The sequence below is a fragment of the Saccharomyces eubayanus genome, chromosome II (assembly GCF_001298625.1).
Source record: "Saccharomyces eubayanus strain FM1318 chromosome II, whole genome shotgun sequence".
Taxonomy (NCBI): domain Eukaryota; kingdom Fungi; phylum Ascomycota; class Saccharomycetes; order Saccharomycetales; family Saccharomycetaceae; genus Saccharomyces; species Saccharomyces eubayanus.
This window is the reverse complement of record NC_030977.1, coordinates 633,324-647,221: the sequence shown is the minus strand read 5'-3', so window position 1 is coordinate 647,221 and position 13,898 is coordinate 633,324. Positions and strand designations below refer to the sequence as shown.

General features: G+C 41.0%; 6 protein-coding genes across 6 annotated transcripts; 2 read left to right on the top strand and 4 right to left on the bottom strand.

Annotated features, from left to right (window-relative positions):
* Positions 1–31: 31 nt before the first annotated feature.
* On the bottom strand, positions 32–1,672 carry REF2 (RNA-processing protein REF2; the record flags this gene model as incomplete). The annotated part of the gene is made up of 1 exon (XM_018363623.1): positions 32–1,672. One exon carries the CDS (start codon positions 1,670–1,672, stop codon positions 32–34), a length of 1,641 nt encoding a protein of 546 aa, XP_018223752.1.
* Positions 1,673–2,329: 657 nt separating this feature from the next.
* MSS116 (ATP-dependent RNA helicase) lies at positions 2,330–4,321 on the top strand (the record flags this gene model as incomplete). The annotated part of the gene is made up of 1 exon (XM_018363622.1): positions 2,330–4,321. One exon carries the CDS (start codon positions 2,330–2,332, stop codon positions 4,319–4,321), a length of 1,992 nt encoding a protein of 663 aa, XP_018223751.1.
* Positions 4,322–6,719: 2,398 nt separating this feature from the next.
* HST4 (NAD-dependent histone deacetylase HST4) lies at positions 6,720–7,847 on the bottom strand (the record flags this gene model as incomplete). The annotated part of the gene is made up of 1 exon (XM_018363621.1): positions 6,720–7,847. One exon carries the CDS (start codon positions 7,845–7,847, stop codon positions 6,720–6,722), a length of 1,128 nt encoding a protein of 375 aa, XP_018223750.1.
* Positions 7,848–8,173: 326 nt separating this feature from the next.
* On the top strand, positions 8,174–9,565 carry RVB1 (RuvB family ATP-dependent DNA helicase pontin; the record flags this gene model as incomplete). The annotated part of the gene is made up of 1 exon (XM_018363620.1): positions 8,174–9,565. The coding sequence occupies one exon, from the start codon at positions 8,174–8,176 to the stop codon at positions 9,563–9,565; it is 1,392 nt and encodes a 463-aa protein (XP_018223749.1).
* Positions 9,566–9,772: 207 nt separating this feature from the next.
* On the bottom strand, positions 9,773–11,770 carry SLY1 (syntaxin-binding protein; the record flags this gene model as incomplete). The annotated part of the gene is made up of 1 exon (XM_018363619.1): positions 9,773–11,770. The coding sequence occupies one exon, from the start codon at positions 11,768–11,770 to the stop codon at positions 9,773–9,775; it is 1,998 nt and encodes a 665-aa protein (XP_018223748.1).
* A 313-nt stretch (positions 11,771–12,083) lies between these two features.
* Positions 12,084–13,724, bottom strand: CCT6 (chaperonin-containing T-complex subunit CCT6; the record flags this gene model as incomplete). Its single annotated transcript, XM_018363618.1, has 1 exon — positions 12,084–13,724. One exon carries the CDS (start codon positions 13,722–13,724, stop codon positions 12,084–12,086), a length of 1,641 nt encoding a protein of 546 aa, XP_018223747.1.
* Positions 13,725–13,898: the final 174 nt, after the last annotated feature.

The following is a 13,898-nucleotide window of genomic DNA, read 5'->3' as shown; positions in this document are numbered from 1 at the left end:
CGTATATATATATATTTCTGCATTTTATAGCTTAGCGTACAGGTCTTGGAGGGTACTTATTTCTTTTTACAATGGGGACATGCTTGTATGGTAAACCGCCTCTGTCCTTCCTTAATAATAGACTATTTTTACCAAATGCCTTTGCAATGATCGGGTTTGAATTTGTGTTTCCATTCAAATCAAAATCTATTGGCTCTCTTGGCGGTCTCTTATTTAAATCTGAACTGAATTGGTTGAAGTTGTTTCTATAGATCAATGGAGTTCTGGTTTCACAGTGAATTGGTCCACCTTTAGTTTCGGATATATCCATGTAGTCTTCATTATCTGTGCTTTTCAAAAACTTCAACTCTAAAGGCTGTAGCTTGATTGACATATCTTCAAACAGTATAACTTCCTTTGGTTCGCCTTCTTTGAATGGCTTTAGGATTTTTTTCAGTTGTACTGGCGAAACTTGTAGCCCGTGATTCGGTAGATCATCACCATAAACTTTTATTAGTCGAGGGTCATCCAAAAATTTAATACTACTTACACGTGTTTTCTTTGATTTACCATTTCTCAGAATTGACCTTATATTGGGGTCTTGTACTGACTGTTTTATTTTCTTCTTCAAGGGTTCTTCAGAAGAAACAGGATATCCTCCCGTTGTGGTTAATGACGATGAAGATGACGGCGATGATGCAATATTGGTAGATGTTGTTGGCACTTCGGGATTAACTTTGAAATCTAACTCTAGTGACCGTTTGGTCCCAGATTTAGTGGTATCTGTGTCATCTTTATTCAGATATTTAGAAAATGATAGTTTTTTCTTAGAAGAAGAAGCGGTTACAGCGTCCGTCGAAGATTTGGCTTCACTTTTATTGAATAAGCCTGACTTCAGTTTCTTTGCCGAAGACCCAGATGCAGAAGGTAGCGATGATGAATATGAAGTATTACCGTCATTATTAAATAGGGGAGAAGGTTTTAGTTTTGTTCTTACTTTAGCTTTCAACTTATCCTTGTCCTTATCCTTGTCCTTGTCCATTTCCTTTTCCTTTTCCTTTTCTGAATCTTTTACTTTTGCTTTGGAACTGGTTAGTTTCTTTTTTAGCTTTGCCTTTGCATTAGTGCTGTTTGGACCCTTTTGGAAACCCAGTGTATCCAATAGTTTCATATAAGATCGTACGTTTTCACTAACGGAATTATCCAAGACACATAGGTTAATAACAGCATCCACCAACCCATCCATTTTAGATAATTGATTATGACAATTTTTATTCAGGATTAAGTTATCGATGTAGTTTTTTCTTTCCTCGATAGGAAATTTGGGTAGTTGGTTAACGAAGAAGTCTAGCGAGACATCATTGGCAATGGGGGGTGCGGAGTGGTGTTGTTTGTCTTGTTTTAGTTTTATTAATTGGTTCAAATAGTCTAAATACATTGATTTTAAGCCGGAATATAATTGAACATCTGCAGCAGTCACATCCTCATCTTTCCGTTCGATGTGCAAGTTGTCTCTGGTGAATTGATTTAAAGCTGCTTGCAAGGAGTCGGTATATTTGTCAATTCTTGCCAATTGAACTGAAGATAGTTTGCAATCTTTATTAAAATCTACCATATCCAAACGAATTTGCTGGATAGTGGAAGCTTGCAAGGCATGAGAAATATTTACTAATTGAGGAACAGGTGCTGACATTGTTCGGTTCGTCTAGGCTATCTTTACCCAATGTTCTGTTTCTTTTTTTTCCTTTCTTGATCTTTTTCTATTCTTCTTCAGCCTTTGTTTGTATTTTCTTGAGCTTTAGCTTCAGTTACTCACACGATATCTTGATAAAAGTATATACAATATATAGAATAGACCCGCCAAAAGAAATCGTTGGTGCGCCGAAGTGATACAGAGCAGTAGAGTACAATACAGTACGAAAGAGGTGTGCTTGTCTTGTCCTGCGTGCAACGTGTGTACTTGTGAACATGACCTTCTTCTATCACTCATCGTCTTTTAAACCGCTCTGAGAAAAATTGACGAAAAATGCTGGCACAGTGTCTTCGTGGAGAGTGATGCAAGTTAATCTACTGATCCGAACCTATGTATGGACTCCGCAGAGGGTCGATAGTAGCAAGTAGATTCGATGAGTACAAGGGTGGTGTTTAGGCCGTTGATTGAACATACTGTCAATCCTGGGTGTGATTATTTATGGATACTTTACCCACCCATTGCTGTTGAGTCCGTGTGTGGTGATATTATTATATATACAAATTTTCTTTCAAAGTAGAGAAGGGAAATATTAATGGTCATTATTGTAGAGTAACATATAGTGGCAAAAGGATAGTGAATAGGACGTTAGGCTGTTAAATGTTGACTTCTGTACTGATAAAAGGTCGTTCACCCCTCCTCGTGGGAAGAAGCTTCTCGGTACTGCTCAAGAACTGTAGCCGAGTCAATGGTGGAATTTCTAAAAGATTGTATCACGATGGCGACAGGGACCAAAAGAATTTTGGTAGGTACCAGAAAAACGACGGTAATAGAAGGCCCAGGAATCCTCGTTTCAATTCTCGTCCAAGAACAACATCTAGAGATGATGGTGACGAAGTGCATTTCGATAAAGCAACCTTTTCTAAGCTAATTCACGTACCCAAAGAAGAAAACTCCAAAGAAGTAACGCTTGATTCTTTATTGGAGGAAGGCGTTCTTGATAAAGAATTACACAAGGCTATTGCCAGGATGGAGTTTCCTGGTCTAACTCCTGTCCAGCAAAAGACTATAAAGCCCATTTTATCCAGTGAAGATCACGATGTTATCGCAAGAGCCAAGACTGGTACAGGTAAGACTTTTGCGTTTTTGATTCCCATTTTCCAGCATTTGATAAACACGAAACTGGATTCTCAATACATGGTTAAGGCTGTCATTGTTGCACCAACAAGAGATTTAGCTTTACAAATCGAAGCGGAGGTGAAAAAAATTCATGATATGAACTATGGCTTAAAGAAATACGGTTGCGTCTCTCTAGTTGGTGGTACTGATTTCAGGGGAGCCATGGATAAAATGAATAAGCTAAGACCAAACATTATAATTGCCACTCCAGGTAGATTGATTGATGTCTTAGAAAGATACTCAAACAAGTTTTTCAGATTCGTCGATTACAAGGTGCTTGATGAAGCTGATAGATTATTAGAGATTGGGTTCAGAGATGACTTAGAAACTATTTCTGGTATGCTGAACGAAAAAAATTCGAAATCCCCCGATAATATCAAAACACTACTATTCTCAGCTACTCTTGATGACAAAGTACAAAAACTAGCAAACAATATCATGAATAAGAAGGAATGCCTTTTCTTGGATACCGTCGACAAAAATGAGCCAGAAGCTCATGAAAGGATTGACCAATCCGTTGTGATTTCTAAAAAATTTGCGGACAACATATTTGCTGCTGTGGAACATATTAAAAAGCAAATTACAGAAAGAGATTCCAATTACAAAGCCATTATCTTCGCTCCAACCGTTAAATTTACATCCTTTTTATGTGATATTCTACAAAATGAATTCAAAAAGAAGCTACCTATTCTAGAATTTCATGGTAAGATCACACAGAATAAAAGAACAAGTATAGTCAAAAGATTTAAGAAAGATGAATCTGGTATTTTGGTCTGTACGGACGTGGGTGCTCGTGGTATGGATTTCCCAAATGTTCATGAAGTTTTGCAAATTGGTGTACCATCTGAATTAGCCAATTACATTCATAGAATTGGTAGAACTGCCAGAAGTGGAAAAGAAGGTTCTTCCGTCTTATTCATTTGCAAGGATGAATTACCATTTGTTAAAGAATTGGAACATGTTAAAAATATAACCATTGCTAAACAAGAAACGTATGAACCAACTGAAGAGATAAAAACTGAAGTGTTGGAAGCCATGAGCCAAGAAACGGAAGAGCTGTCCGATGTCATAGTAAGTTTGATCTCATCCTACAGATCTTGCATCAAGGAATACAGATTTTCTGAAAGACACATATTGCCTGAAATTGCATCTACCTATGGTATACTTTCAAACGATCCTGAATTAAAGATCCCTGTATCCAGAAGATTTTTAGAAAAGTTAGGGTTGAGCCGTAGTCCAATTGGTAGAGCAATGTTTGAAATAAGAGACTATAATAGTAACAGAGACAGAAGTGAAAACTCATACGATGATGAAGATTCAGACACTTCCTTCAGAAGCAACAACAATTATAGTAGAAACAGAAATAGAGATCACGAAGATGGACAATTCGGACGCGACAACAACAATAGACGTTCATTCTCCCGCAACAATGATAAAAACAGTTATCCAAAAAGAAATAATAACAGATATTAGAACAATTGAAATAAGAGAGCAAGGGATATGGGCTTGTTTTTTATATAGCTTTTTTTTTTTCCATCAAGACCTGCATTTTTGGCCATCTCTTAGTTTTGTAAGACTCTCACGTGTAAATACCTAGTATATAAATATTAAATAAATTTCCTTTTTCTCGTTAGTTTATCCTCACATTTTTCCACTCTGAAACCTCCCAATGACCCTTGTTTATTTTGATTACTACTGTTGTTCCCTGATCAAATTGTGGTCTTTTGTCTTCTTTTTCTTTTTCGCGATGAGCATTTGCAAGAAATGACAGGACTAAGTAGAAAAAAGGGCATAAATTATAGACGTAAAGACAGAAAACCAACCAACGGATTGGTCAAGAGGAATAGTCTTTGCATCAATGTCGTTTTACAATGGGACGGCCAAAACGCCTTGCAAATATTTCCAACGAGGCCAGTGTAAGTTCGGTAACCGTTGCAATTTCTCACAAATTTACACGAACAGCGACACTGACAGCTATGGCAACAATAATGTCATAACAGAAAACAATTAAGGGCTTGATGACTTCAACAGTTTCGTAAATCCATGCAACTTGGACTTGATTAAGAGAGATCTTACTTCTGATATGAACTCGGCATTATCGATCCAATTCTCGCCGTTAAGCTCATCTTACAGTATGGGATTTCCCTGTACGCTAAATTTGATTTCTGGCAAATATTATTCACCAGAGGAAGCAAGACACCGGTACTACAAGGCTCAAAGGAACGGCACGCTGGCGCAGTACGAACAAGAGATGCCCTCAAGAGCCCTAGATATGCAGAAATGCATAGATCATGTCAAGAAACATGCCGATTGGGGTGCAAGGTATTTGCAAAAAAATAGCGATTCGATGACAAGGAGCGCCCAACATCAGAGAGCTATAACACAGGATTTCATCAATTTCCCATAGGAGTTGAACGCGAGTAACAACATAACTATAATGTCAAGTTTCGGTAATCCGTTCACGTCGGGCGTCAAGCCCAATCTCTCCAATACGAACGGCATGAATCCGTTCACTGCCAACGTCACCAATAACAACGCCATAGGAACCAGTGCATTCGGCCAACCTAGTTTTGGCGCTACGAATGCAACTGCAGGTGGTGCCACTACCTCTGCGTTTGGTGCGCCTCAGTTTGGTGCAAATACCAGTAATACCAGTAATACAACAATGAGTGCTTTTGGAAGTACCGCTGGCGCAGCGAAGCCTTCGGCATTTGGGGCTCCTGCGTTTGGTTCTACCGCGCCCACCAATGTTAATGCGCCCTCCACTACATCTGCATTTGGTGCTCCCTCTTTTGGATCATCCGGCTTTGGCTCTGCAGCTGCAACTGGTAACCCTTTTGGCAAAGCTCCCAGCTCAATGGGGTCCGCATTTGGACAAGCAGGATTTGGGCTGAATGGTACCGCTGCTATTAACCCTAATGTCACTAATAACAACACCGGCTCTGCATTTGGTGCTTTGCAAAATAAAACGGTAACATCTGGTTCTCCATTTGGTTCATTGCAACAAAATGCATTGCCAAATTCGTCTTCCGCATCATCAGCATTTGGGAAACCTGCGTTCGGAGCTGCCAGTAATGCTCAGTCAGCATTTGGTGCCAATCAAAATACAACTACCAGTGCAGGAACAGGAGCAGCTCCATTTGGCTCATTTGGTATTAATAACAATAACAAATCACCTTTTGGAAATCTACAGAACGCGCTACCAGTTTCGTCACCATTTGGGGTCGCTAACTCCAAAGCCAACAGCATTGGCAATAGCAGTCCATTCGCAGCAACGAATAACCAAGTATCAACCAATAAGTCACCTTTTGGTATGGCTGCTAGCGGTACCTTTGGCTCAGTATCTAACTCTAATGCGACGAATACAAATGCGAATACAAGCGCTCAATCTCCCTTCGGTAATAAAGGGTTTTCATTTGGTATTGCATCACAAACAGATACTAATTCGGCGTCTCAAACCAAGTCTCCATTTGGTCAAACAGTCTCAGATCCCAACACAAATTTTCAAAATAATAGTACAACTTCGTTTGGACAGCAACCAGCCAGCACAGCAGCCAACAATATGAACACAGCGGCTGGAAACACTAGATTTGTTCAAGGTTTACCCTCTGAAAAGGACAGTATTATAGAGTTAAGCGACCTTGCCGAGGAAACAATAAAAATTTTCAGAGCAAATAAGTTTGAACTAGGTCTTGTTCCTGATATACCCCCACCGCCTGCATTAGTCGCGTAGGCAAGGCACAAGAAAATACAATCGTGATAAATAATAAATTTAATTACACATATATATATATAGAAATATATATATATATATATTTATTTAATAATGCATTAATGATATCTTCATATTCGGGAAAGGGAAGGGATGCTTCTATAGCAATGAAGTAATATGTTGACAGTCTCCCAGCACAATCAAGTCTACAAATTTCAATGAATCCAATATGTTCTTAGGGGGCATACTGGTGTTCAAATATAGCACAATACCCTTGTTTGCATGAACTTTGGCTGCAAACTGTCTGCAAATATTTTTCACACCGGGAATCTTCAAACTTGTACCAACAACAATTAAACAATCTGGTCTTTTCTTCAAATCGTTATTAGCAATTTCACCAATGAAATCGCCCTCAGGATGAATCTCATTGTATAAGATTACCCTTGGACGTAATTTACCCACGCCAGTGGATCTTAAACCCGCAATTCTCCTCACCGTTTCAAATTCTTCACACTGTGGACATGACGGTATAATTTCAGTTCGTGAATCATATCCGTCGTCGCATTTGAATATTTCAGGGTCAAAAGGTTTGACATTTAGACATTTGTTACATTCCATATGTTTTATGCTTCCGTGCAACTGTACTGTACTCGGTATTGGCTTTGCCAAAGGAACATTTGTTGCCAAATGAGGTAATTGAGTGTCCAAACCATCAATGTTCTGAGTGTACAACCTTAAAAGTCTTCCATCTTTCGCAAAACCGTTGAGCATTTCATGAAATCGTGTGGGCAGACAATCATTCGACAACTTGAACAGCGAAACCATTAACCGATTGAATTTAACACTCATTGATTCGTCTCCATACACACGGTTGTAATCAAATAAATCCTTACCAGAACCACCGTTCTCTGTAGAGAAAACACCTTCACTCGATCTGAAATCTGGTATCCCTGCAGCAACTGACACGCCTGCACCGCTAACCACCACCATTCTTTTACTATAACTCAATGCATATTTAATGAAACTAGCATCGCGGTCCATATGATGGTTTGGCGACGTACAGGAGAGCTTGGAATCCATGAAGGCGTCCAGATCAAACACAGAGTTCAATACAGGCCTATACTTCAATCTTGGTTTCCTGCTACTGACACTCTTCTTCAATTGCGATAGCAACTTTCTTGGCTTTAAACGCTCATCACAACGATCCCCCACTTGAGGCTTTTTTTCCACCGTGCTAGGTGGAGTAATGGGTAAGGCAGTTTCGTGTTTCATGGTACGGCTCTGCATAGTTTCCTTAGCCGTTCTGCAATGCTACCGGAATGGTGAATTATGTATTTATTAACCTTTACTACGACCGCTTGCCCAATATTGCTAAAATGTCACTAAAATTGCTGTTTTGCCTTTTTAGGAAACGTAATGACGATTTGCTCACGTGATGTGCGGGTAATGACTTTCGTCTTTAAAATTTTTCAGTTTTGGCCTGAGAAGGAAAATGGCAAAACAAAAGAAATCATGATGGATGAAGAGATGGACATTGACAGTGAACGGAGGAGTCGTTTAACATTTGAGTTTGAGTAATTTGTAAGATAAATCTCTGAAAGAACTGAGTAGAGATGGTTGCTATTAGTGAAGTAAAAGAAAATCCTGGTGTGAATGGCACCAATTCCAGTGTCGTTACTAGAACTGCAGCTCACACACACATCAAAGGTTTAGGTCTAGATGAGAGTGGTGTGGCCAAGAGAGTCGAAGGTGGGTTTGTTGGACAGATTGAGGCCCGTGAAGCCTGCGGTGTTATTGTGGATTTGATCAAGGCCAAAAAGATGTCCGGTAGGGCTATCCTATTAGCTGGTGGTCCATCTACGGGTAAGACTGCCCTAGCTCTTGCCATTTCTCAAGAGTTGGGTCCAAAAGTCCCCTTCTGTCCTCTCGTAGGTAGTGAATTGTACTCTGTAGAGGTTAAAAAAACAGAAACTCTGATGGAAAACTTCAGAAGGGCCATCGGTTTAAGAATTAAGGAAACTAAGGAGGTTTACGAAGGTGAAGTGACAGAATTGACACCTGAAGATGCTGAAAACCCATTAGGCGGATACGGGAAGACAATCTCCCATGTCATTGTCGGGCTCAAATCTGCCAAAGGTACTAAGACGTTAAGATTAGATCCAACGATATATGAAAGTATTCAAAGAGAAAAAGTCAATATTGGCGATGTTATTTATATAGAAGCTAACACCGGTGCCGTCAAAAGAGTTGGTAGATCTGACGCATACGCTACTGAATTTGATTTGGAAACCGAGGAATACGTTCCACTGCCAAAGGGTGAAGTGCATAAGAAAAAGGAAATTGTACAGGATGTTACATTACATGATCTGGATATTGCTAACGCAAGACCACAAGGTGGGCAAGACGTTATATCGATGATGGGCCAATTACTCAAGCCTAAGAAGACCGAAATTACCGAAAAATTAAGACAAGAAGTTAACAAAGTGGTCGCTAAATACATCGATCAAGGGGTTGCTGAACTAATTCCAGGTGTCCTATTCATCGATGAGGTTAATATGCTAGACATTGAAATCTTCACATACTTAAACAAAGCGCTCGAATCCAATATCGCCCCAGTCGTTGTATTGGCTTCTAATAGAGGTATGACCACAGTCCGTGGTACTGAAGACGTGATATCACCACACGGTGTTCCACCTGATTTGATTGACAGGTTATTGATTGTTCGCACTTTACCTTACGACAAAGATGAAATTCGTACGATCATAGAGAGAAGAGCCGCTGTGGAAAGTTTGCAAATAGAAAATGGCGCTTTGGACCTTCTAGCCACAATGGGCTCAGAAACTTCCTTACGTTACGCTTTACAATTATTGGCACCATGTGGTATCTTGGCACAAACAAGCAACCGTAAAGAAATTGGTATTAATGATGTCGATGAGGCTAAATTGTTATTTTTAGATGCCAAGAGGTCGACTAAGATTTTAGAGACATCAGCAAACTATTTGTAAGGGTGAAACAAGCCTTAGAGCACATTCAATAAATAAAATAATATAAACTAAATAACCAATCCAAGAAATAATTGTCAAAGAAAACAACATTAATCATATTTTACTTACTATACATGTTTACGTACTATTTTTGTTTGTATAAGTGCATCTATTTCCTTCGTTGAGTCAATCTATTTTCCTCATTGACACATTGAGTCCGCATGTCGGTTATGCATCAGTATTGTTATTACTTGCACCAAGCTGAGCAATTTCATTCAAAAATTCGGCTGGTGTAGTAATGGCTGTGCTACCGTACATCACTTTTTTCGGATTATGCAATTGAGAGTGAGCCCATTCTTGAAGGTTTTGATATTCTAAATAGTTACCACCACCAACTACAAAAACCAATGATTTATTATAAGATTGTCTTTTTGGTTTCCTAGTATGTGAACCCCTGGTAATTTTTGGGTCAATGTAAAGATAACTATCGGTGGTCTCCAAGTTCTTTTGAGAACTATTCAAAGGGTCCATTATCGCATCAACAACATTTGTTATTGGTATAGTTTTTTTTTCAGGTAGCAATTTCCTGATACCCGAGATCAAACTTCCCACACCACCTTGTAACTTACCTTCGGTCAATCCGTATATACCGGATAATGTCAAATTGCTTGGTTTAAAATTAGAATCGGACCCATCTTCTAGAGATTTATTTTGCAAAGACATGTTTGATAATTGCATGAATTCCCTTAGTTTATAAACATATTTTAAGGCATTGATGTCATAATTATTTTCGTTGAAATAGTTTTCCACATTTTGGACGAAATCCTTTGGTAGTCCGGTAGATGATGTTAGATAGAGAACAATGAACGATCTTAATTTGTCTTCCAAATTATTTGTTTTACCGTCCTTTAAAATGTCCAAAAATCTTGATCTTGTTTTGGTGCTGCCAGGATCTTGTTCTACTTCAAAAAATGTATCGAGGCTTTTACTTTCCAATTGTGACAACAGTGCAGCAAATATGTTCATATGAGTATCAATAGTGTTCTTCTTAGCTGTCAATTCTGGAAGTTTCTTCACGACCTCTTGGATTTGAACAGTATCACTATTTGAGTTTGGATCCAAGTCTGTTATATTCGTGACACCGGTTTTCCTGGTAATTTCTGCCGCTTCTTCTTTGTATCTATTCAATGCTGTTTCAACATTTTCGGCAGCTTCTGGGAATGGCAAGTGAGAGTTCTCCATCCAAAAGAAATCATTTGGCTCTATATCGTATTTCTTGGAGGCTATTGGATTCGAAGTCGTAGTGTCGTCTCCATCTGGTTTACTTTCTAAGGGAATGGTGATGGTGTTTCTTGATAGCTTGAAAATATCGAAGACCATACATTGATAAATCCACGAATGCGAGAACATAGAGGCAAAATCAATACTTCTATCTAATATGATCAGGACCCCCCTTTCCAAAGAATCGTTCCCGTGCAAAGTTGAAGTGGATGAGGCATTAGTATTGATGACGTAGTCACGTAGCTTGGTACCTAACTTTTCCGCAATAATCTCGGCTGGTCCGCCCTTGGGAGCTCTTATAATGGGGATGGAATTAGTGGTGATTACGGTGTTGAAGAGGCCGTCAGCGATGTTAGCACACAAACCAGTGATTTCCTCTTCTGTGGTTCTTGGGTCGTTTAAAGTCAAATATGCGTTTGGGACCTCTAGGGAAAACAGTTCTGGTTCAGTGACAATGAAGTCCAAGTATTGGTCGTAGACCTGTTTAATTTTTTCTGATTTCCCCGTGATTGACACTTGTTGAGCCAAGTCTTCCAAAAGGTTTCTGGGCAAAGATGAAGTGAAATTGATATAGAATTCGGAGTACTTGTCATTTTTCAAGTCGTTGACGATAACGTCGATGTTCTCCTTTGTGGGAGAAACAAAATAAATGGCAGGCACGTCGGGCAAGGGCGATCTGTCTTGTTTAATTAAGGAATGAACGGTGATACCAGCTTTCAATAGATCGTTGACTCTGAGAACGGAGGAGATTGTGGCGGTGCTCTTGACATCAAGGACCAGCACCTTCCAGATGATCTCCTGCTGGTTGAAAATGTCGTCTGTGATGGTGGTGATGTTGTCGTTGTTGTTCGAGTCCTTGTTTAGAAAGAGCATTTTCAGAATGGCTGAGATCTGCATGTCTCTTAGACTGACATCCTTCCCGGAGGATATTTCTTCCACGGCCATAGTGTTGCAGTTTGGGTAGCAGTCGAATGGAGAACCTTGTGTGGTTTCTAATGTTTGAAGGCTTAGGTTAGTGCTTTGTAAATTCTTGTTGTTTTTTCAGGTAAAAGTACATAATTTCAACGCGAAGTAGAAAAACGATGTGTTGTACTTTGGGCAAAATTGGTGTGATATATTTTATACGTGTATATATACATATACATATGATGATGGTGGCAATTTAAAAAAATATGTTACATAAATATGTTGTTATTGTTGTTGTTGTTGTTGTTGTTGTTGTTTTTGTTGTTGTTTTTGATGTGACGTTGTCTATTTATTACTGAGGACCTTCTCTCAAAGTGGATCTACCAGCCCTTAACAACTCATCACATAATAGTAGGTTACTTGCAATACCTGTGGCCCCCGTGATTGCGTTTCTTAGGACACGGTAGGAGTCCCAGATGCCTTCGATAGTGGGGTCGCACGAGTCACCTATGTTTAGGTCTACACCAACGTACCTTGTTTCGTCAGAGTCCTGGGCGTCGTCCAACTCGTCCTCCACCATGGCAAGGACGTCCAATGGGTCGAACCCGGAGTTTTTCACCAACGTCTTTGGGATCACAAGCATGGCCTCCGCAAAGGCTTCGATACCGGTCTTTGTCTTACCCTTGGCGCCAAGTTTGTTCATGTTAGCGGACTTCAAGTGTCTTGCCAGTGCGATGTAGAATGCACCGGCACCGGGGATGATGTTTTTGTCCTTGAGGACGTTTGCCACGGCTCTCAACCCGTCTCTCACGGCGTCTTTGGTCTGAGCAAGAGCGTAGTGAGTGGAACCCTTGATCAAGATGGTACAAGACTTAGGGTCGGTGTTTTCCGTGACGTATGTGAACTTCTCCTCACCGATGGTCTTTTGGTAGACCAGGCCGGAGAACCCGAGGATCTGAGGCGACAAATCCTCGACGGAGTTCTGTGCTTCCCCGCCGGTGACCAATTGCAGTCTTTCCATGTTACGTCTCTTGGCTCTTCTCAAAGCCAGGATGTTATGCTTGGCAAGGACGTCCAGCGACATGGGGTCGATACCCTTCTGGTTAATGATGACGAAGCCCTTGTGCGGGTCCATGCCGCAGACCTCGTTTTTCAAGTCGATGATCTTCTTCAACTTGGCGTCCACAAATCTTCTTTCGCTGGCGGCCAGCTTGTCTCTCTGGTCCGCGGAACTGTAGAAGAAGCCCGAGTTGATCTCGGTCTTCTCATACTCTAATGACACGTTTAAAATCAAAATGTGCGCGTTCTCCACGCGGCTGGGCATGTCCGGATGCCTACCACCGTGGTCGAGGACCAGGCCTTTGACAAAAGTGGTGTCCTTGGGCGACAAGTGCTGCATCTGCATTATCTCCACCATGTGCAAGTCCAGGTTGTCCGCCTCCACGTCGTGAACGCTAAGCACGGCGTCCGTAACAATCGGGGTCAACACTTCACTCAAATCCGCGTCTACCTTGGTCAATAGCGAAGAACGAGCCACCTGTAGCAAAAACTCTCTGTCGTTGGGGAGATCCGCCTTGCTGATCTTGAACTCATCTAGAAACTTCATCGACTCCTTCCGCGCGATCTCAAACCCATCAGTAATGATACGTGGGTGAACACCCTCCTGGATGAACCGGTGCGCCTGTCTGAGCAACTCGCCCACCAAACACACCACGGTGGTCGTCCCATCACCGGTAATCTCGTCCTGGGCGGCCGCGGCCCGTGCGATCAGCACGGCCGTGGGCGATTGGATCTGCATTTCGGTTAGCAGCACTTTACCGTCCTTGGTCAACTTAATATTGCCCGCCCCGTCTACAAGCATCTTCAGCGTACCCTTTGGGCCCAGGTTGGTCTCCAACACGGACTGCAGACCCTCGGCAGAGGTGACGTTCACCTTCAACGCGGCATCTCTTCTCAGCGACTCGGCCTTGGGATTCAGCAATTGCAACGACATGATTGTACAGTACTACTCTTGTGATCTTTTGTTATCGCTGCTTTGCTTTGCTCTGCTCTGCTCTACCGTGCTATACAAATCCATTCCTGCTATGTACAGTTCACTTTTGTTTCTGCGCAAAGGGAAGCGAAAAATTTGCCACCGGCCCAGTCCGCCGTGCCGAGCGACCCACGG